General features: G+C 36.1%; 1 protein-coding gene across 1 annotated transcript in view; it reads left to right on the top strand.

Moving 5' to 3' along the window:
* WDR47 (WD repeat domain 47) overlaps nucleotides 1-23,223 on the top strand; it is a 56,650-nt gene that overhangs the window by 19,157 nt on the left and 14,270 nt on the right. Inside the window, 6 exon segments of the mRNA XM_032606385.1 lie at nucleotides 734-817; nucleotides 4,643-4,727; nucleotides 6,320-7,122; nucleotides 11,571-11,694; nucleotides 17,259-17,437; nucleotides 21,256-21,516. Coding sequence (XP_032462276.1) covers nucleotides 734-817; nucleotides 4,643-4,727; nucleotides 6,320-7,122; nucleotides 11,571-11,694; nucleotides 17,259-17,437; nucleotides 21,256-21,516 — 1,536 coding nt within the window.

Below are 23,223 nucleotides of genomic sequence, written 5' to 3'. Positions count from 1 at the left end.
TTCTAAAAAAGCATAAATAGGGAAATTACTTTTATAAAAGAACAGTAATCTGAATGCCTTATAACTTTTAGAAGTTCCTGAAGACTACTTAAGTAGGATGAAATATATTATTCATTACTATTTTCATTCTCAGAATATAAACTCTAGTGTTAAATGCCTCAAAGATGTTGAATTCACAGTTTAGAGCAGGGTTTTCAACCTCAGTACTGTTAACATTTTGGGCCAGATGGTTCTTTGTTGTGTGAGTGTGGGGGTTTTCCTGTGCATTGTAGGGTGTTTAGCAGCACTTCTGACCTATACCCTGAAGATGTCAGTCACACCCTAATTGTGACAACCAAAAATGTCCCCAGACAGTGCCAGATTTCTCCAGGGGGCAAAACTGACTTAGTGAGACTGGAACATACCAACACACTGGCTCCTAAGTAATAAAGAATAACTTTAAACTATAAGATTAGTGGGGAAATAAAGAAACTTTTAGACTTAGTTCAATGTTTTTACATAGGTAAAAAAACATTTTAGAATGAGGAGTGGGTGCAGATTCACAAATTCTTCTCATATAGCATATGTTGTTACACATAAGTTGTGAGGAAGTTTATTATAGTGGTTGAGAAACCAAGTAAAATGTTATTCTCATTACCTGCTTTGTGGAGTTCTAATGCTATCTTGTCATCTCTTCTGCTTTTAATTAGTGTAACACAAATCTGATAGCATGTGTGGATTTTTCTTTATATAGGCAGCTAATCCTTGATGGTCAATGGGATGAAGTTCTTCAGTTCATTCAGCCTCTAGAATGTATGGAAAAATTTGACAAAAAAAGGTAAGATTTCATCTGAATTTTTTAGTGTCTTATCATTGGTAGAAGTTGAGCAAAACAAAACAATAAACAAAAATTTGAAAACAAGACTTTTAGCTTTCCTAGAGAATAGTACACTCAGTCCCATTGAGTTGGAGAACTTCTAGAGGACAGCTTGCATGTACTTCAATTAGTTGAACATCTGATATATAAACCCCTTAGTCAACAGTGTCTATATATAAAACATCACAAGGGCCATGTCTGAAGCAGTTGTTTCTTCATGATAGTACAAAGAATTTAAAGATGTCATTCCATTGTTTCCTGGCCTCCATTATTTCTGACAGTTATCCTTAATTCTCTTGTATGTAATGTTTCTTTCTTTCTATTTTTTCTTCTTCTACTGGCTGCCTTCAAGATTTTCTCCTTGTCATTAGTTTTCAGCAGTTTGATTTTGATGTGCCTAAGTGTGATTTATTTGTATTTTTTCCTGCTTGGGGTTTGCTGAGCTTTTTGGATCTATAAGTTTATGTCCTTCATCAAGTTTAGGAAGTTTTTGGCAGTTATATCTTCAAAATTTTTTTCTGCCCCTTTTTCTTCTTCTAAGTATACAATATTAGACAGATTGATATTGTTCCACAGTTTTGAGGCTTTGTTCCTTTTTTAAAAAAACATTTTTTCTGTGTATTTTTCAGTCTGGATTATTTCCGTTGATTTACCTTCAATATTTACTGACACTTTCTTGAGTTATTAGCAATCTGCTCATAAACAATGAATTTTTCATTTCAGATATTGTACTTTTTGGTTGCAGAATTTACTTTTATTTATAATTTTTCTCTGAGATATTCCTATCTGTTTGTTCATTGTGACTGTACTTCCCAATAAGCCCTTGAACATATTTTTAGTAACTGCTTGTTCACCAATAGTCCTTATTTGCTAATTCCAACTTTTAGGTTATATCAGGCTCAGTTTCTATTGATTGCATTTTCTCTTAACTATGAGTCACTTTTTTTCACGTCTAGTCATTTTTTAATGTATTTTGCACATTGGGATTCATCGTTGAAACTCTGGATTTCTGTTATCTTCCTTTGGAAGGTATTGATTTTTATTCATGCAGGGAGTTTACTTTGTTGTACTTCAGAATGCAAACTCTGTCCCTCACCTAGTGGACACCAGATGAAATCTCTGCTCAGTTATTTAGCCTTCAATCTGTTGCTTTCCCTGGGTTCTTTGGAGTCTCCCTTGCATCTTCAGTTTTAGGGATGACCAAGGATTTAGGCACAGTTTATACAGTAGATTTTGGTGTATTTTTCATTGTGGTTTCCTCTTTATTTGGAAAAAAATGAAACCTGCCCACCACTTTTCAGCTGTTCTGGCAGCCGAACTTCTCAAAAGCCTGTCTTCTCCAAAGCCTATAAAACTGCAGCTTTCTGCCTGAGTTCTAGCTCACACTGTGTGGACTGGGGAGTGCCCTCAGCTGGAAGGCCTTATACCCTTCAGTCTCACCCCCTAAAGTTCCCTTTTTCAAGGATTGACTTCCCTCTAGTTATGCCAGCTTTTTTTAATCTAGGGTTTAATTGTTATTTGCAGAAAGGTTAGCCAGGTACAAGTTACTCCACCATTATCAGAAGTGGAACCTCATATTAGTTTCTGATTCTCCATAAACCATGCTATTTGATACCTCTTTGCCTTTTTTTTTGTGGTTCACGGGCCTCTCCTGTTGCGGAGCACGGGCTCCGGACGTGCAGGCTCAGCAGCCATGGCTCACGGGCCTAGCCGCTCCGTGGCATGTGGGATCTTCCCGGACTGGGGCATGAACCCATGTCCCCTGCATTGGCAGGCAGACTCTCAACCACTGCACCACCAGGGAAGCGCCCCCTCTTTGCTTTTATACATTCTTCATTTATCTGGGATACTGTTTCTTACATCATCTCCTGCCTTTACGTAGCGCATTCTTGATCATCTTCCAAGAGTCATTTCTTGTAAGACCCTCACTATTTCTGGTAGACCTGGTTTCATACTCCTTTGAATCTTGCTGAATCCTATACATATTTCATGCAATTTATTAGATGACCCTCTTCTTTTTTAAAAAATTGAAGTATAGTTGATTTATAATATTGTGTTAGTTTTAGGTACACAGCATAGTGTTTCAGTATTTTTGCAGATTATATTCCATTATAGGTTATTACAAGATATTGGGTATAATTCTCTGTGCTATATAGTTAATCCTTGTTGCTACCTATTTTATGTATAGTAGTTTGCCTTTGTTTAATCTCATACCCCTAACTTATCCCCTCCCCACCCCCATCCCCCATTTGGTAACCACAAGTTTGTTTTCTGTGTCTGTGAGTCTGTTCTGTTTTGTATATATATTCATTTGTATCATTTTTTTAGATTCTACATGTGTTATCATATAGTATTTGTCTTTCTTTGTCTGACTTATTTCAGTAAGCACAATATTCTCTAGGTTCATCCATGTTTTTGCAGATGGCAATATTTCATTCTTTTTCTGCTTACTTGTGTGACTTTTAAAAAAAATGTTACTGAAGTATAGTTGATTTACAATGTTGTGTTAGTTTCAGGTGTACAGCAAAGTGATTCAGTATTACATATATCCACTCTTTTTAGATTCTTTTCCCATGTAGGTCATCACAGAGTATTGAGTAGAGTTTCCTGTGCTATACAGTAGGTCTTTATTAGTTATTTATTTCATATAGAGTAGTGTGTATATGTCAATCCCAATCTCCCAATTTATCCCTCCTCCCCTTCCCCCCGTTAACCATAAGTTTGTTTTCCACATCTGTAACTCTATTTCTATTTTGTAAATAAGTTCATTTGTACCACTTTTAGATTCCACATATAAGCGATATCATATGATATTTGTCCTTTCTGTCTGACTTACTTCACTCGGTATGACAATCTCTAAGTCCATCCATGTTGCTGCACATTGCATTATTTTCTTCTTTTTTATGGCTGAGTAATAGTTCATTGTGTGTGTGTGTGTGTGTGTGTGTGTGTGTGTGTACACATGCATGCAATGCACCACAGCTACTTAATCCAATCATCTGTTGATGGGTACTTGGGTTGCTTCCATTAGATGACCCTCTTCCTGAAGGCAGGGATTTTGTTTTATTTGGGACACATATTTGCTGTTACAACAGTGGTTGAAAGAATGACTGTGAAGTTCATTATTATTTTCTTTCACCCCTTAGAAACACTTTTCTTTTAAAGTGCTTAAGGCATTCAACATGTTTTGATTCATAGAGAAGTCACGTAGACACTCCCTTTCCCTCTCTGAAAAATCCCTTTGAAAAAGTTTAAGTCTACAGTTATCTTATGGTTTTTTTAGCAATGTTGTTCATTCCTTCCTATCCTTTCAGCTCTATTTTTATTAGACCTTTCTCATGTTTGAAAAGAAAGAGGACATATTTTGGGAAATAAAATATTTGTACTATAAAGGATTTTGATTTCATATTAGGTGACATTTGACATCTTCCATGAAACTTGATTGCTTAGAATTAATATTGCAAATAGAAAATCCTTCCTTTGAGTATTAAATTGTGATTACTTTGCTACTGAAATTATTTTAATTATGGCTTCAGTGTGATCAGCTTTGTAAAATAATTAAAGAATTTTCTGAAAGCAAAGTACTTACAGTAACTTATAAGTACATTTGACTTATGAGACATTGGAATTAATTTTTTTAAAGTCTTTTTTTTAAAGAAATAATTAGTGCTATAAGAAAAACTTGGCCTGTTTTGCTTTAGGAACTTGAGTTTCATTTCTTGTCTTCAACATTGCTATAATTCAGATTTTAATCATTTTAATGTTTCGTATTTTATTTTTTCACAGGTTTCGTTATATTATCCTGAAGCAGAAGTTTTTAGAAGCTTTATGTGTTAACAACGCAATGTCAGCAGAAGATGAGCCCCAGCATGTAAGATTTTTATCCTAAAGGTTTGCGCCACAGTCTTGTTTCAGTCATAAGTATTCTATTCACTAAAGCAAAAGATTAGTATCATGAGTTTTCAAAGTTTTTATGAGCGGGTGTGGGGCAAGATCTGCTCTTTTGCAGATGTAGTACTTTCAGTCTGTAGTGCTTCTGAATTTGTTGTGTGATTTAGGCAAAGATGATAAATGAGTGGCTGTCTGGTTGGAGAGTGCGTGCTCCTCTCTTGTTTAAGGTGATATAGATAGCAAAAGATGTTTGACTTGATGACTCTACATCATTGCTTCTTTTCTTATCCTAGAAGTGGATTATGTTTACTTCCTCTTTCTGTCTTTTCAGTACTTTCTTTGATCCAGAGGTGTGTTTTTTAACTCTTTTTTTTTTTTTTTGGCTGCGCAGTGCAGCTTGTAGAATCTTAGTTCCCTGACCAGGGATTGAACCCGGGCCCTCAGCAGTGAAAGCACAGAGCCCTAACCACTGGACAGCCAGGGAATTCCCCAAAGGTGTTTTTTTAATACAATGTGTATTTTTAATAATAATTTAGATTTAATGATATTAAATTCTTCTTGATTAGAGAGATACTTTTAAAGTTTTAATATTAGTATTGTCGCATGCAAAACCAAAGAAACTTTTATTAAGTGCCAGTAAGTAATCATTGAAATAATAAAGAAATGTTTGCAGATAATGATGTTTAAAAGTGGAAAGAAGGACTTCCCTGGTAGTCCAGTGGTTAAGACTCCATGCTTCCACTGCAGGGGTCACGGGTTTGATCCCTGGTCCGGGAACTAAGGTTCTGCGTGCTGCATGTTGTGGCCAAAAAAAAGAAAAAAGTGGAAAGAACACTGGAATATTAGTCAATAAGAATTTTTATTCTGTCTTCGTCACTAACCAACTGAATTACTTAGGTTAAATCTGCACCCTAACTTTTCCCACAGGTAAGATATAGAAGCTGTGCTATGCAAGCTCTAAGGTTCCTTACATCATCAAAAGCTTATGATACTAAGATAATATTCACTATACAAATTATTGTAATTTGTTTTTCAGCTAAGCTTCCTTTTGTTCTGTCTCTGCACTGTTTTTGTAGAAATGAACTGTAGGTGTTCCCTTTCTTGATTTGCTTTCTTTCCCCACACACATTTGTCCTAAGGTAAGTTTGAGAATGGCTCTTTTGCTTTTTGAGTAAGCTGGAGTGATAGCAAGCTATAATAAATAATTGAATTTTGGCATGCTTCAGTTTCATTGCTAGAAAACTTAATTATCCTTACTCTTAAAAAATTATACATTTGAAAATTATAGTATTAAGTCTGAATTACAACACTTTTTTTATAGGTAAAAGTTTAATGTGCTAATAACCAAATTTTAAAATCTTTATTTTAGGAGTAAAAAACATTTTGGTTCCTGACTTGAAACTTGTTAAATAGCTCACAATTATATGAGTATTCTGTGACATGAGTTTATCCTTTTGCAATTGAACAGTTTGTGAAAGTTCGTAAAGTGTCTATATTTGAATAAAATACTCTCATTGTTTTCATATCTCATAGCATCTCTCTTTATAGCAATCACTTATGTTTTTCTTACAGCTGGAATTTACCATGCAAGAAGCTGTGCAATGTTTACATGCCCTAGAAGAGTACTGTCCTTCTAAAGATGATTACAGCAAGCTCTGTTTGCTTTTGACTTTGCCTCGTCTGACCAATCATGCTGAATTTAAGGACTGGAATCCCAGCACTGCACGAGTTCACTGTTTTGAAGAGGCTTGTGTCATGGTTGCAGAATTCATCCCTGCTGATAGGAAGCTAAGTGAGGCTGGTTTTAAAGCAAGTAACAATCGTTTATTTCAGCTTGTAATGAAGGGCCTACTTTATGAATGCTGTGTAGAATTTTGTCAAAGTAAAGCAACTGGAGAAGAAATTACAGAAAGTGAAGTACTACTTGGTATCGACCTCTTATGTGGTAATGGTTGTGATGATTTGGATCTGAGTTTATTGTCATGGCTTCAGAATCTCCCATCTTCGGTCTTCTCTTGTGCTTTCGAACAGAAAATGCTTAATATTCATGTTGACAAACTTCTGAAACCCACAAAAGCTGCATATGCTGATCTTTTGACTCCTCTTATCAGCAAACTTTCTCCCTATCCATCATCTCCAATGAGAAGGCCTCAATCAGCTGATGCCTATATGACTCGCTCTCTGAATCCTGCTTTAGATGGCCTCACTTGTGGACTAACCAGTCATGATAAGAGAATTTCAGACCTTGGTAACAAAACTTCTCCAATGTCACACTCCTTTGCTAACTTCCATTATCCAGGGGTACAAAACCTCAGTAGAAGTCTCATGCTTGAGAATACAGAATGTCACAGTATTTATGAAGAATCCCCTGAACGGTAAGTATTTGCTCATGAAAATTGGGAGATCTCCACAAGTGTGAGATAATCTAATTGGGGTGTGTGTGTGTGTGTGTGTGTGTGTGTGTGTGTGTTTTCTAAATGTTCAAGTCCATTTAGTTGAAAGTTAGTCTTTAAAACTTTATAAGGCGTTTTAAAAATTTTGATAATTACAGTTATCAGGGAAAACCTTTATTTTTGTATCCCGTATTATCATTTTGCTGGTTATAAAGGCAGTACATGTGCATTGAAGAAATTTTGGAAAATATGGAAGGGTATCAATAAGAGAATTAAAATCCCACACAATCTTGCACTTAGATGACCAACATTTTTCCTATGAATACATTTTTAAAAATTGAGAAGGTGTTATATATATTTTCATATAATTTGCTTTTTTCACTTGATAAATCATGACCTTTTCCCATATATTTTTCTTTTTTTGTGGTATGCGGGCCTCTCACTGTTGTGGCCTCTCCCGTTGTGGAGCACAGGCTCCGGAACCGCAGGGTCAGCGGCCATGGCTTACGGGCCCAGCTGCTCCACGGCATGTGGGATCTTCCCGGACCGGGGCACGAACCTGTGTCCCCTGCATCAGCAGGCGGACTCTCAACCACTGTGCCACCAGGGAAGCCCCTCCCATATTTTTAAACATTTATTGAGGTCAGTGATTAATGGTGTGTGCAGTATTCCATTGTATGACTGGATCATAATTTTACCTAGTTTCTTATTGTAAGAGAGAAGACTGTTTCCTGTAAATATTACTGTATTGAACATGTATGTATAAAAATCTCTGATTATTTCCACTTATCTTTTTTTAGTAATTCTTTATATACATACATGAGAAAATTAAGTATTAAAACTACCACTTTTTCCTTCAAACCTGGCTTGAAATAATAATTTCCTGATTAGCAGTTCTTTATTTCAAGGCTTAGGAAACTTCCTGCCTCCATTTTCCAGGAAACCTACTGGGGACACATCCTGGTTTCCTATACTCAGAGTTGATGCTACGAAGTATTACTATCGACTGCAATAAGCTTATTAAAAGCACAAAAACTAAACCTAAACCTTTTACTATTCATATAGGATAGTTGGAGGCATTCTTTATTGAAGAAGAAGCACTGGACTTGGAATTTCTATTTCTAATTAAAACAGGAGGAGATCTTTAGTTAAGGGTTAAGGCAGAAGAATTACAGGATAAATATTTATGGAAGCATTTTCTGTTAAGTTGCTGTGAGATTGTTGGGGTGGGTGGGTGTGATTTTCTTTAATGTTCTTTAAAGAGAGGAAAGGATTCTGGGATCAGTTAAGTGAGGGACTTCCCAAAGCCTAGGGTGACTTCCTAAGGCATCTTATTGCTCTGTATTTTATATTTGAAAGATAAAGATGATATCTAGTGATAAAAATGAATGAATATAATTTAATATAAGAGCATCCTATTATCTAAATCGTAAAGGAATAGAGAATCTTGAGCATTGGTAGAGACTATCTTAAAGTTTTCTTGGACTTTCTGATCCCCTTAGAGAAAATTCTCATTGTCTGGGATGCTGGGCTTCAATTCTGGGGGAACTGCTGATATTCTTCTGAGTACATGAGATGATAGGATATTCTTGGTTGATATAATGAATAGCACGTTTTGAATTGTGCACCAGTGGGATTGTCTTTATAAAGAAAAAAGACACACAAAAATCCAGCCAAATTTGACTCTACATGTGCTATTCCCTATGTAAAGAAAGTACTATAAGTTGAGGAATGACTGAATAAAGATGGAAAGAAGTGGAATATAAGTTATTAGACCATTATAGAATAAGCAGTGGGGTAAAACGTGACATGTCAAAAGGTAAGTAATATATGTGTTTTTAGCTGAGCAGTAGTAATAACCCAGAAAACATCTGTCATGTCTCTGAAATTGGAAAACTTATGGGACAAAGCAGTGTAGAACAATGAATAGAACATGGTCTGTGGAGTCAGACTTGGGTTTGAACTGTAGCCTTGCCATTTTCTAGCTGTGTGATCTTGGGATGGTTACTCTCTGAGCCTCAATGACCTCCTCTATAAAATAGAGTGTTGACTTGCAGAGTGGTAAACATGTGCTTAGTGCTTAATAAATATAAATTTCCCCTGTTCAGGGTCCATACCCTTGGAAAGTACAGTGTGTCAAAAGGGCTACTAATAACATACTATGGGAGAGCTATTGTGCTGTGGATAAAGTAAAAATTTACTTTGGAAAAAAGTTTACCTGGTTTTAAAGGATATTTTAGGTGTAATTAAAAAATATTGGAAAGCTCAGATCAGTTATGTTAAAATGCAGCATAAAGAAACTCCTGCTTGTGGTAATTTGAAGTCAGTATTCATTTAAAAATATTTGATTGTCTTCTCTGTGCTAGCACTGTGCTGCATCCCCAGGATATGATTGAGTTCCTATGGTGAAGAAGAAGATAAAACACAGAAGACAAGTTTATAAAAGAGTGTGTGGTATTTTGAAGGATATCTTTTCACTCGAACAGAAACTAACTCAAAATAAAAAAGGAATAAAAATCAGTTGAAATACACAGGCTGTGACTATACAATATAATGGTCTCAAAATTAAATGGCAGGAAAAAGATCTATTCTCATACATGTGCCAGCATTGGATTTGGAGTCTGAAGACCTGGATTCAAGTTCTAGCTTTATTTACTGTGTATTTTTGGGAAAATGACTTTTTTGAGTCTGTTTCTTCATGTGTGAAATGGGAGTTCTAACCTATTTTACAGGTTATTGTGCAAGTTAAGTGAGATAATGCATGTGGAAGTGCTGTATAAATTGCAAAATTAAATCAAATGTTACTTTATAAAGGTTGTTTTATTCTATCTCTATACAGTTAATAACTCTTACAAATTCAATTTATGGACTAAAATGGGGCTTCCTATGGTCATTAGCAGCTTACAGCACAGTCTGATAGCTGAAAACTCTTCCCAGGTCTTTCTACTTCCTCCTCAAGGTGCATGTGTGTGTATGTATGTTTAGGTACTTAAGACTACTAGGCTCCTAACTAATGGTGCCTTTGTGAAGATGACTGTCTAGCTCTGCTTTCCTAAACCCTAGACCTATATTTTGATATGTCTTACATACTTCTGCCTGGAGAGGCCATTAGGAAGTCATCTCCTAATCAAATTCATTGAGGACAAAAATCACTTTACTTTTGTACTTGTTCCTATGGTGCCTTTTACTGATAGGTAATCCATGTGAATGTGGTATTTGTCATCTTTGGATAATCTTAGTTATTAAAAACTTTGAACAGCATAACTATGAAAAGTAGAAATTGCTAGTATTTTAGAAGACTGTTAGGAACAACCTGACATAAGACATCAAGCTTACTAATTAGTATACATTAAAAATACTTGAGGACTTCCCCTGGTGCAGTGGTTAAGAATCCGCCTGCCAATGTAGGGGACACGGTTGAAGCCCTGGTCCAGGAAGATCCCACATGCCGTGGAGCAACTAAGCCAGTGCGCCACAACTACTGAGCCTGAGCTCTAGAGCCTATGAGCCACAACTACTGAAGCCTGCGCGCCTAGAGCCTGTGCTCTGCAACAAGAGAAGCCACTGCAATGAGAAGCCCACACACTGCAATGAAGAGCAGCCCCCGCTCGCCGCAACTAGAGAAAGCCTGCGCGTAGCAACAAAGACTCAGTACAGCCAAAAATAAAATAAATTTTAAATAAATAAATAAAAATAATTAGTATAAAATTTTTTTTTAATTTGAAAGAGGTATGTTTAGCTTTTGTGTTAAGTGCAAATAAATCAAAGAAAGCCTTTTAATAAAATCTCAACTATTCTTAAAATTTTATTGAAATATATTAGAGGAAAGAAAATTGATGTTTGGATAACAAAATAACAGATTAAGAGTTCTTTAAGAGAGTGTAGGCCTTAGGTCATCTAACCTATTAATTCGTAGGTAAAGCTGAGCCACAGAGAATGTAAGTGATTTTCCCAAGGTCACACACATTATTTTAGATGGGAGCCCCTACCGTCCTTGCTTAATAATCCAGTGCTCTTCCATTATAAGCACATTCTATTTTTAAAAATCCCTTACATAGTGTACTTAAGAAAGTGGGCTTCCTTGGTGGCGCAGTGGTTGAGAGTCTGCCTGCCGATGCAGGGGGATGCAGGTTCGTGCCCTGGTCTGGGAGGATCCCACATGCCGCGGAGTGGCTGGGCCCGTGGGCCATGGCCGCTGGGCCTGCGCATCCGGAGCCTGTGCTTCGCAGCAGGAGAGGACACAGCAGTGAGAGGCCTGCATACCGCAAAAAAAAAAAAAAAAAAAGAGAAGAAAGTAAAATTTAAAAATCTGTGTTTGTGCATTTGATAAACACTTAGGCTAAATATTCACTTTTTAAATTAAAATTTCTCTAACTACAATATGTTTTTCTTTACCCCTACCTCTTCCTTTTTGTTTTTTTGCCCTGAAGTGATACACCTGTTGAGGCACAGCGGCCTATCAGCAGTGAAATCCTGGGCCAGAGTTCAGTTTCAGAAAAAGAGCCTGCAAATGGAGCACAGAATTCAGGACCAGCTAAGCAAGAAAAAAATGAGGTAATATTTACTACACCTCGAGTCTTTTAGAGTTATTCTCTTTGTAAGAAGTAATACTATTTGCTTGGATAGAATTTAAAAAGAATTGTCTGATATTTGAGAGTAGGAGAGAGAATATCTAGATTTTCTTATTTATTAGATCATTTTCTCTCCTCTTCCTTAAGAATTCATAGTATTTTTAGTTATCACTGTATATTTTGGAGCATTTTTAATGGATGGATTTATTAACAATTTAAAATATCACAGTTGACATTGCTCCTACATGTTTGAGCACTCATGTAATTGAACTTGCATTAAATGTGGACAGCTTATATTTTTAAGATATATGCTCTGTATTTTGCTAATTAGATTTAATGAGCAAGAAATTATGACATTTATAATATAGAATAATACTTTATCTAAGCCTTTAGAGTTCCAGATTATTTTTCTGTGGTGCTTTGGGAAGGAAATTGTACTGTGAAATAGGGTGTAAATTTTATCTTATAGATATTAGCCCCACTTATAAGGGGTGAGTAGGTAGGTTTAATAAGTTGAATAAGTTTTTTTGGTTTTGACTAAATATTTAGAATGAAGTAGGAAAATTTTTCTTAAAAGTACATATGGATATGCACAAAACAACAGAATCCCGAAATATATGAGGCAAACATTGGCAGAGCTGAAGGGAGAAATAGACAGTTCTGCAATAGTAGTTGGAGACATCAATACCCCACTTGCAGTAATGGATAGAACATTTAACAGAAGATCAGTAAGGATATAGAGGGCTTGAACAACACTGTAAACCAACTGGACATAATAGACATCTATAGAACACTCAACAGTAGTAGAATACACATTCTTCTCCAGTGCACGTGCAGTGTTCTTCAGGATAGACCATGTGTTAGGACGCAAAACAAGTCTCAATAACTTTTAAAAGATCTGAAATCATGTAAAGTATCTCCTCTGACCACAGTGGAATGAAGCTAGAAATTGATAACAGAAGGAAAATTTTTAAATCCAAAATTTGTAAAAATTACTCAACACACTTAAACAACCACTGGCTCAAAGAAGAAATCACAAGGGAAATTAGAAAATACTTAGAGAGTAATGAAAATGAGTACAACATACCAAATATACAACAAAATTATGGAATGCAGCAAAAGCAGTGCTCAGGGAGAAATTTATAGCTGCAAATGCTTACATTAATAAAGAAGAAAGATCTCAAATCAATAACCTAATTTTATGCCTTGAAGAGCTAGGAAAAGGAAGAGCAAGCTAGACCCAAAGCTAGCGGAAGGAAGGAAATAATAAAGATTAGAAGAGAGAGAAATAAAATAGAGAAAAGGAAAACAACGGAGGGAATCAACAAAACCAAAAGTTGGTTCTTTTAAAAGATCAATAAAATTGACAAGCCCTTAGCTAGACTGACAAAGAAAAAGAAAACACAAATAACTAAAATCAAAAATAAAACTATCAACCTTACAACAATGAAAAGATTATAAGAGAATACTGTGACCAGTTGTAAGCCAACAAATTAAATAACTTAGATGAAATGGACAAATTCCTTAGAAACACAAATTACTAAACTGACTCAGAACGAAATAGAAAATCTCAACAGATCTATAATGAGTAAAGAGATTGAATCAGTAATCAAAAAACTTCTCAACAAAGAAAAGACTGGGATCAGATGGCTTTACTGGTGAATTCTACAAACATTTAGGAAGCGTTAACAATCCTCAAAATTTTCCAAAAAATATGAGGAGGAAACACTTCCTAACTCATTCTGTGAGGCCAGCATTACCCTGATAGCAAAATCAAGTGAAAATATTACAAGAAAAGAAAACTACAGACCAATACCTCTTATAAACATAGAAGCAAAAATCAACAAAATACTGGTAAACCAAATCCATCAGCATATTGAAAGGATTCTGCATTCTGACCAAGTGGATTGATTGCAGGATGCAAGGTGGTTCAACATAAAAAAACAATCAATCAGTTTAATATACATCACATTAATAGAATGAAGGAAAAAAAGAAACAACATGCAATCATCTCAATTGATGCAGAAAAGACATTTGAGAAAATCAAACACTTTGCTGATAAAAGCTCTCAGAGAACTAAGAATAGAATGGAACTTCCTCAGCATGATGAAGATCATTTATGTAAAACCCAACCTAACATCATACTCAATAGTTAATGAGTAAAAGCTTTCTCCCTAAGGTCAGGAACAAAGATAAGGATGCCTGCTTTCACTGCTGCTATTCAACATTTATTAGAAGTTCTAGCCAGAGCAGTTAGACCAGAAAAAGAAATAAATTGGAAAGGAAGAAGTAAAGCTATCTCTCTTCACAGATGACATGAATAATATGTATAATCATGAATAATTCACAAGACAGCTACTAGAGCTTATAAACAGGTTCAACAGAGTTGCAGGGTACAAGATCAACACATAAAAATCAGTTGTGTTTCTATACACTAACAATGAACAATCAGAAAAGGAAATTAAGAAAACGATTTCAGGGCTTCCCTGGTGGCACAGTGGTTGAGAGTCTGCCTGCCAATGCTGGGGGGACACAGGTTTGTGCCCCGGTACGGGAAGATCCCACATGCCGCGGAGCAGCTGGGCCCGTGAGCCATGGCCGCTGAGCCTGTGCGTCCAGAGCTGTGCTCCGCAATGGGAGAGGCCACAACAGTGAGAGGCCCGTGTACCGCAAAAAAAAAAAAAAAAAGCGATTTCATTTACAACGGCATATAAAAGGATAAAATATCTGGGAATAAATTAAGGAGTTGAAAGACTTGTATGCTAAAATCTACAAAACATTGCTGAAAGAAGTTAAAGAAGATCTAAATAATTGAAGACATTCTGTGTTAATGGATTGGAAGATTTAATACTGTTAAGATGTCAGTACTACCCCAGTATTATTTACAGATTCCATGCAATTCCTATAAAAATTCTACCACCTCTTTTGCAGTAATGGAAAAGCCAATACTCAAATTCATATGGAATTGCAAGGGACCTTGAATAGCCAAAACAATTTTAAAAAAGGAAGAACAAAGTTGTAGGAGTCACACTTCATAATTTCAAAACTTACTACAAAGCTACAGTAATCCAAACTGTGTGGTACTTGTATAAGGATAGGCATATAGACCAAAGAATAAATTGAGAGACCAGAAATAATTCTGTATGTCTGTGACCAACTGATTATTGGCAAGGGTGCCAAGTCCATTCAGTGGGGTAAAAATAGTCTTTTCAACAGATGATGCTAGATCAGCTGGATTTCCACATGCAAAAGAATGAAGTTGGACCTCACAACATATAAAAAATTAACTAAAAATAGATCAACAACTTAAGTATAGGACCTAAAAGTATAAAACTCTTAGAAGAAAACAAAGGGATAAATCTTCACAACCTTAGCTTTTGTAATGTGTTCTTACGTATGATACCAAAGCTTAAGCAACAAATGTAAAAATTGATAAATTGGACTTTATCAAAATTAAAAACTTTTGGATTTCCCTGGTGGTCCAGTGGGTAAGACTCCATGCTCCCAATGCAGGGGGCCTGGGTTTGATCCCTGGTCGGGGAACTAGGTCCCACACATATGCCACAACTAAGAAGTCTGCATGCTGTAACTAAGAGCCCGCATGCTGCAATTAAAAGATCCCACATGCCACAACTAAGACCCAGGGCAGCCAAAATAAAAAATAAATAATTTTTAAAAAAACCTTTTGTGCATCAGAGGACATTATCAAGAAAGTGAAAGGACAGCCTACAGAATGGGAAAAATATTTGCAAATAATTTATCTGGCAAGAGTTTAATATCTAGAATATGTAAAGAACTACTATAACTCAACAACAAAAAAAACCCAGTCTAAAAAAGGACTTGAATAGACATTTCTGCAAATTGGCTAAATGTCTATAAATGGCCAGTGAGTACATGAAGAAGATGCTTAACATCACTTGTCATTAGGGAAACATAAATCAAAACCACAATGAAATATAACTTCACAACTACTAAAATGGCTAAAATTAAAGCAATGGAAAATAACACGTGTTGATGAAGAAATAGAGAAATTTGAGCCCTCACACATTGCTGGTTGGTATGTAAAATGGTGCTGTCACTGTGGTTTCATGGTACCTCAAAAAGCTAAATATAGAATTACTGTATGACCTAGTCATTTCACTTCTAGGTATATACCCAAAGGCATTGAAAGCAAGGACTCAAACAGATATCTGTACATCCATGTTCATAGCAGCATTATTTATAGTGGCCAAAAGGTAGAAATAACCCATGTCCATCCACAGGTTAATGGATAAACAAAAGTGATATATTGATACAATGGGATATTATTCAGCCATAAAAAGGAATGTTATGCTACAACTTGGATGAACCTCTAAGACATCGTGTTAAGTGAAATAAGCGAGACACAAAAGGACAAATATTGTATGATTCCATTTATATGAAATATCTAGGATAGGCAAATTTATAGAGACAGAAAGTAGAAGCTAGCAGGGGTTAGGGGGAGAGGGAAGTGAGGAGTTATTGCTTAATGGTTATGGAATTTCTGTTTGGGGTGATGAAAATTTTTGGAAATAGATAATAGTGATGGTTGTACAACACTATGAATCTAATGCCACTGAATTATACACTGAAAAATGGTTAAAATTACAATATTTGTATCTTACCACAAAAATTTTTTTAAAGGACATACAGATAATTTTGTCTCAGAGTTATTGCTAAAGTATGAAGTAAAGGGGGACTGTTACTAATGCTATAAGTATGAAGTAAAGGGGGACTGTTACTATTTTCTGGAAAAGGGAGACAGTTTTAGCTTTAGTTATGGTACAAGACTCTTAGATAAGCTTATTATCAGTGTTGGCCAAGTTTAGAGATGACTGATTTGTTCCAGTTCACGTGACCTGTGTAATGTGACCAGACTCTGGCTTGGCAGGAATCTTTCTTTGCCAATATTTGAATTCACCATGATATCTAAGTCCTTTAAGTTGGCTTCTAGAAGAGTGAGGAAGGAATGTTGAGACTGCTAAGTTTAACACCCATTTATTCTGCTTTCTTGTGAAAGGCTGTTTGAATTAAAGTATTGTTTTTGAGGGAAATTTTATAAGCTTCCCTCCAGATTAACCTATTAAGCCACGTACATGCTTAAATCAAGTGTGTTGGATAAGATTAATATTGTGCTTATTAAATATTAATGTAGTCCCTCAGTATTTTTTTCTCTGGTAATATAGATAGATTTGTGTTTGTCTTTATCTACATTTGTATTCTCTATCTATGTTTCCCTTGTGACAACTGTAACTTGTATTTTTATTTGGTGTTGGGGATCCAGGATGACCATTCATTTTGGTCAGTCTCTTGCTGTGGAATTCAGCAAATTAACTGATCTGATCTACTTGACTGTTAAGACTCATGGATACTATGTTATTTTTCAAAGATCCAATATATTAAGTACTTTCTGATTGTTATTTATAGCTATCTGTATGTTTTATTCAGCACTTATAGAAGTTACTGTTGAGTGATGACATATTCAATTGTAGTCTGCTCAAATATATTATTTTTTCTAATATTTTTAAGCTTCGAGATTCAACAGAACAATTTCAAGAATATTATAGGCAAAGATTACGCTATCAACAGCATTTAGAACAGAAGGAGCAACAGCGACAGATATACCAACAGATGCTGCTTGAAGGAGGTGTGAATCAGGAGGATGGTCCTGATCAGCAGCAGAATCTTACCGAACAATTCCTCAATAGGTCAGTCTTTTTAGTCACTTTTTTAAATATAAGGAATTATTTAAAAACTATTAAGAGCATGCAGCAACTGCTACTTGCCATGTATAGTTTGAAATTTTAAGGCTTTTTAAGTGTTTCAAGTAGTGTGGAGTTACTTAATCTCTTCCAGTCACAGCATTCTGAGGGCTCATCTAGTTTTGTCCTTCTTCCCTTTAAATGGCCTTTCACATCTAAGCAAAGGGAGCAGCGAGAGTGGTGGTTTCAGCACACAGCCTGGAAGTAGACTACTTCTGGATCCAGCCCTGTCCCAGGGTAGCTGAGGACCTAAGGGGAGTTACTACCTTCTATTTGCTTCTTTCCTCATCTATTTCACAGGGTTGCCATGAAGATTAAACGCGTTAATCTATGTAAAGTGCTTAAAGCAGTACCTGGCATAGAGTAAGCACTATATTAAGTGTTACTTGTTATTTTTATTGTTATTTTGAGAGCTTAAACTCTCAGATTCTATTGAATTCAGTATATTAAAATGATTCTTTCTTATAATTTCTGCCAAGACAGTATGAACTTATATTATTTTTAACTATAGGAGGTAAATACATGGTAACATTTTTTTTTTTGAGAAATCAGTAAACCAGAATATGTTTGTTTATTTATTTATTTATAAAAATTAATTTATTTTTGGCCACGTTGGGTCTTCATTGCAGCGGGCCGGGGTTACTCTCATTTCGGTGCGTGGGCTTCTCATTGTGGTGGATTCTCTTGTTGCAGAGCATGGGCTCTAGAAGCGTGGGCTTCAGTAGTTGTGGCACATGGGCTCAGTAGTTGTGGCTAGCGGTCTCTAGAGCACAGGCTCAGTAGTTGTGGTGCACAGGCTTAGTTGCTCTGCAGCATGTGGGATTTTCCTGGACCAGGGCTTGAACCCGTGTCCCCTGCATTGGCAGGCAGATTCCTAACCACTGCACCACGAGGGAAGCCTGAATATGTATATTTAAATGAGCAAGGGTTGTTGGAAGATTGAATTAGCATACATAAAAAATTACTTAGAATAATTTCTAGCATATAGGAGGTATGCCATAAATGTTGGCTATCATCATGATTATAATATGGCAGTGCAGTGGCGACTGTCTTTACTTGGTTCAGTAATATTGGAAGTAATCTGCTTGACACTGCGTGTTATGCAAGTCAGTGAGCCTGAAACTGATCCTGTCTTCAAACCTTCACACAAGGAACTTGTATAGTGGTAATCTATAGAGTCTAGGTCCTCTGAACATTCAGTTTGAGGGTCGTTTAATTATCACCTCTGATCAAGTCAGTGGCTTATGAGAATTATCCTAATTTGATGAATTGCTACTTCTAGTTCTTGGATGTCATCTTCATATCAGTAAGTCATGGCTGCAGTTTGACTTCCTGACTGTTTTATTTTTCAGTGAAAGCAGATACCTAGCATTAAGTCAGAACATGAAGTGGCAAGGTTCTGTGATTCTGGTAGTAGTAAGATATCCTTTCTCAGAAAAAAAGTTAAACTATTCAAGATGGTTTATTCCTTTAAAGACAATAATAAATAGAATTCAAATTATTTCTTATAATTTAGGTTCAGTTTAGAGCATATTTATTATTTAACAACTGTTCTCAGTTTCTTTAGAGATTAGAATTTTAAATTGTACTAAAGGTAAGTATGTTATAAAAATCCATAGGATAACCAGGTCTATTATAAATAAATATGAATGGGTGTTTATCCTAAGTTTTCGTAAATTAGTTTCATATAAATTCTCTGTTGCTTTTTTTTTGGGGGGGGGCTTTCTCTAGTTGCGGCAAGCAGGGGCTACTCTTCGTTACGGTGCACGGGCTTCTCGTTGCGGTGGCTTCTCTTGTTGTGGAGCATGGACTCTAGGCACGTGAGCTTCAGTAGTTGTGGCATGAGGACTCAGTAGTTGTGGCTTGCGGGCTCTAGAGCGCAAGTTCAGTAGTTGTGGTACACGGGCTTAGTTGCTCCGTGGCATGTGGGATCTTCCTGGACTGGGGCTTGAACCTGTGTCCCCTGCATTGGCAGGCAGATTCTTAACCATTGTGCCACCAGGGAAGCCCTCTGTTGTTGTCTTAACCATTTCTTATCTATTCTGTTTTCTAACTCTTTAAAATAATAGTTCAGGGTTTCCCTGGTGGCGCAGTGGTTGAGAGTCCGCCTGCTGATGCAGGGGACACAGGTTCGTGCCCCGGTCCAGGAAGATCCCACATGCTGCGGAGCGGCTAGGCCCGTGAGCCATGGCTGCTGAGCCTGCGCGTCCAGAGCCTGTGGTCCGCAACGGGAGAGGCCGCAACAGTGAGAGGCCCGTGTACCACAAAAAACAAAAAAAAAATAGTTCAATCCTTTTTTTCTGGACCTTATATATCTGAGCCTGTACCAGGACATTAAAGTACCTGACTAATACCAAGGACAAATTGAATAGAAATTAAAATATACTCTTTTCCCTTTAATGTTTTAGTCTTCCAAATCATTCTAGCAGCAGAGCAGTTTCCAGAATTAACTTTTGTTTCTTCCTTCCCAGAGGCATAGAAAGAGGCAGAGAAATAAGAGTCATGTTCTGTAATAGAACTTACTGAAAAAAATCAACTAAAGCGTGATAGGATTATTATTAACAGTACTGTATCACTACTTTATACCTCTTGATATTTTGTTTCTGTTACTAATAATTGGCACTTATTATAGGCATATTCTGCACCTTCCCCATCCTCCCCACTTTGAGAGAATCAATATGATATTTGCATTTTAGATTCTTTATACTTAGCATTTCCCACATTTATTTGACTCAGGATCTTTTTTTATGGGGAGGATTTCACAGGATTAGTGTTTCATAGACGATTAGAAGTACTGTCTAGTTAAACATTTTAACTGATAAATATTTAGTAATGGCTGCCAATTCCTTTAATAATATTAAACTGCTCTTTTAAAGTCTTTTTAAAGCCCTAAACATACACATGCACGCATGCACAAGCACACACATGAACACTAATGTTTAATGTAGGTAAATTAGAAAATACAGTGAGCCACAATACCCCTTGGTAGTTACATCCCTTATGTAGTCCTCTCTCATACTAAATCTAGGCGGGAGAAAGTGATTCTCCAGTTCTGGTCCAAGTCTTAAGAGAGCCTGGCAGCTTCCTCTGTGCCCTTTGGAGCCCTGAGTCCAGCATAAGGAGTCAGGCTACCCTGACGTAGGGAGACTTGCGGTGAGGGAAAGACCCCAAGGCCACCTTGTTTTGCTCCCTGTTTTATCTCACTAGTGCCTAGATCAGAGCATGGCAAATAGTTTTTGTAGAATGAATAAATGAATGAATGAGTGAATGTGTGGATAATAGGGATGCCACTTGACTTTGTCCCATCATGGCCTGCTCTAGTCATCCATTTCTTAGTTGATATGACATTACTAGACAGATGAAATGAAAATGGCTTGTTTTGTTTTGTTGGTGAGAAATTTGATGGTGATATTTTTATTATTTTGGGAAATTAATTTTCATGTTGAAAATTGAACCAAAGTTATACTGGAGAAGAAACAGATTTTTTTTTCTGTTTTTTTTTTATGGTAAAAGGTGCTTTAAAAAAAATCAGTGATACCCATTATGCCTGTCTCCTTTACAGTGGTATACTGTAGGAAAATTTGGATCTTCTTTCAGTTTCTTGGTTATGTCTTAAACTGATGATGGTAATTTTTAGTACTAAACTTGTCATATATTATATGTTATATGTACATGTATTTACCCTCTCAAATTTTCAGTCTTCTATATGTTAGGAATACGACCAAGTTTTTATTTTAATATGATTATGTCGTTTTATTTTATAGGTCCATTCAAAAGCTAGGTGAATTAAATATTGGAATGGATAGCCTTGGTAATGAGGTACCAGCGCTCAACCAGCAATGTAATGGGAACAAAGGCAATGGATCTAATAATTCTTCCATCACTAGTTTTTCTACACCATCCCAAGACTCTAGTCAGAGATTACCACATGATGCTTCAGATATTCACACAAGCACTCCTAGTAATCCTGGATCAATAAATCACACACCTTTTCTTGAGGAATCGCCTTCTTGTGGAAACCAAATGTAAGTGCTTTACTTTGTTAGACCTGGAAATGTTAACTTCATACTAATAAATAGACTTGGAAAGTTGAACTTCTCTTCGGAGCCTTACAAATGAAAGTTTTTACAGTTCATTACCTACCAAATTTTTTTTCTGATCTGCCTTCATTTATCTATATTCTCTTCTACTTCTTCTGAGTCTCTTAATAGTCTTTATTCTCCTATTTTTCTATTTACTTTCTTACCACCACCAAGGCAATTCTATTTTTTTATAAGCCATCTTACTCAGAGATCATACAGTTTTAGGCTTTATCTTCTCCCCGGTTTTTTCCCTTGCCATTGGTACCTTTCAACAAATAATCTTTTAATTCACAGACATCCAGGGCACAAGAAGATGTTTTCTGACATGGTGGAATGATTGCAGCAAGACAGTCTTGGCAGCTCTGGTAGTTACAGCAATTGAGACTTCTTGCATATTTATGTTTTCAGTAGTCAGAGAAAAATTTTCATCTTGTTATCCGTAGACAAGTGTCAGTTTATGCAATGGGAATAGTTGAGCATTTTCTTCCTCTATTATAACATTGAACACCTTTGGGCGTAGTTCGTTTTAAAATGCATAACTTGCTTTTGGCATTTGGATGTTTACAGGAATTAGCTTTATACTTTTAGTATCAAAAACTCTAGTTTTATACTTAAGAATATAAGTTTATCTAATATTTGCTTCTTTATTACAGTTCCTATAACACTTGTTTTGTGTACCCCCCAAACTAGAACTCAAATTTTAAAATTGGTTTTTATTTTTATCAAAGTAATATACATGCATGGTTTAAAAGGACAAATAGCACTTCAAGGCTTAAAACAAAACAGAATCCCCTCTCTTACCCTCTTTGTCCATGACTTCTGTTTCCAGTAGGCTGCCATTTTCAACCTAGTTAGCTGTTTCTTTTGCTATGTATCTCCACATTTCTGAATAATCTGCTTCTATTGCTGTTTTTATTATCCCTTGATTCCCTGCCAATTAGATTTAGCTACTGTACCTTACCCACAACACATTAATTTTGTCTACACCTTCTTCTAATATGCATCAATTTTTGTTTAAATCAGTATTCAGTGTTAACATTACTATGGCCATGTAAATGTTATTTACAACTGAGTCATATAATATGAATATATTTCCTTTCACGAAACTTTTTTGTTTTTCATGGGGGGAGCCTATTTTTGGTGTACATGTGTATGTGTATACATGCTTAGTCTTCTTGGTACTAAACTATCTGCAGATGCTGTGACAGAACTGTAAAATCATAAAACTCCTCATTACAGTAAAAAATATTAGGTACTTTCTCTTTCCATTTTTTTTCCCCCCTGGGCGATACCCCTCCAAGATCACTCCTGGTTCACTTTATATTCATTGCTTCTAAGTCATTTTATTCAGGCCTAGAGAGTCCTGGGACTTTCCTTCACCATTCTCCTGGGAGTTTCCTTTGCCTGTTCCCTGTATTGGATCCCCTGTTTTAGGATCTCATGTAGTTTTCTGAAAAGGGGTACATCAGAGTAGAAGTTTCTGAGATCTTGCATGTCTAAGTATTTCACATTTGACTTGTTAGTATAGCTGAGTATAGAATTCTAGAATGGAAATCATTTCTCAGAGTTTCAGAGTCATTGCTACATGCTCACATACATACTGAAAAATCTGATGCCATTGTGATATGATCCTTTGTATGAGGACTACTG

This window comes from Phocoena sinus, chromosome 1, assembly GCF_008692025.1.
Source record: "Phocoena sinus isolate mPhoSin1 chromosome 1, mPhoSin1.pri, whole genome shotgun sequence".
In the NCBI taxonomy this organism is placed as follows: Eukaryota; Metazoa; Chordata; class Mammalia; order Artiodactyla; family Phocoenidae; genus Phocoena; species Phocoena sinus.
The sequence above is the reverse complement of the archived record's forward strand: the minus strand, read 5'-3'. Positions and strand labels throughout refer to the sequence as shown.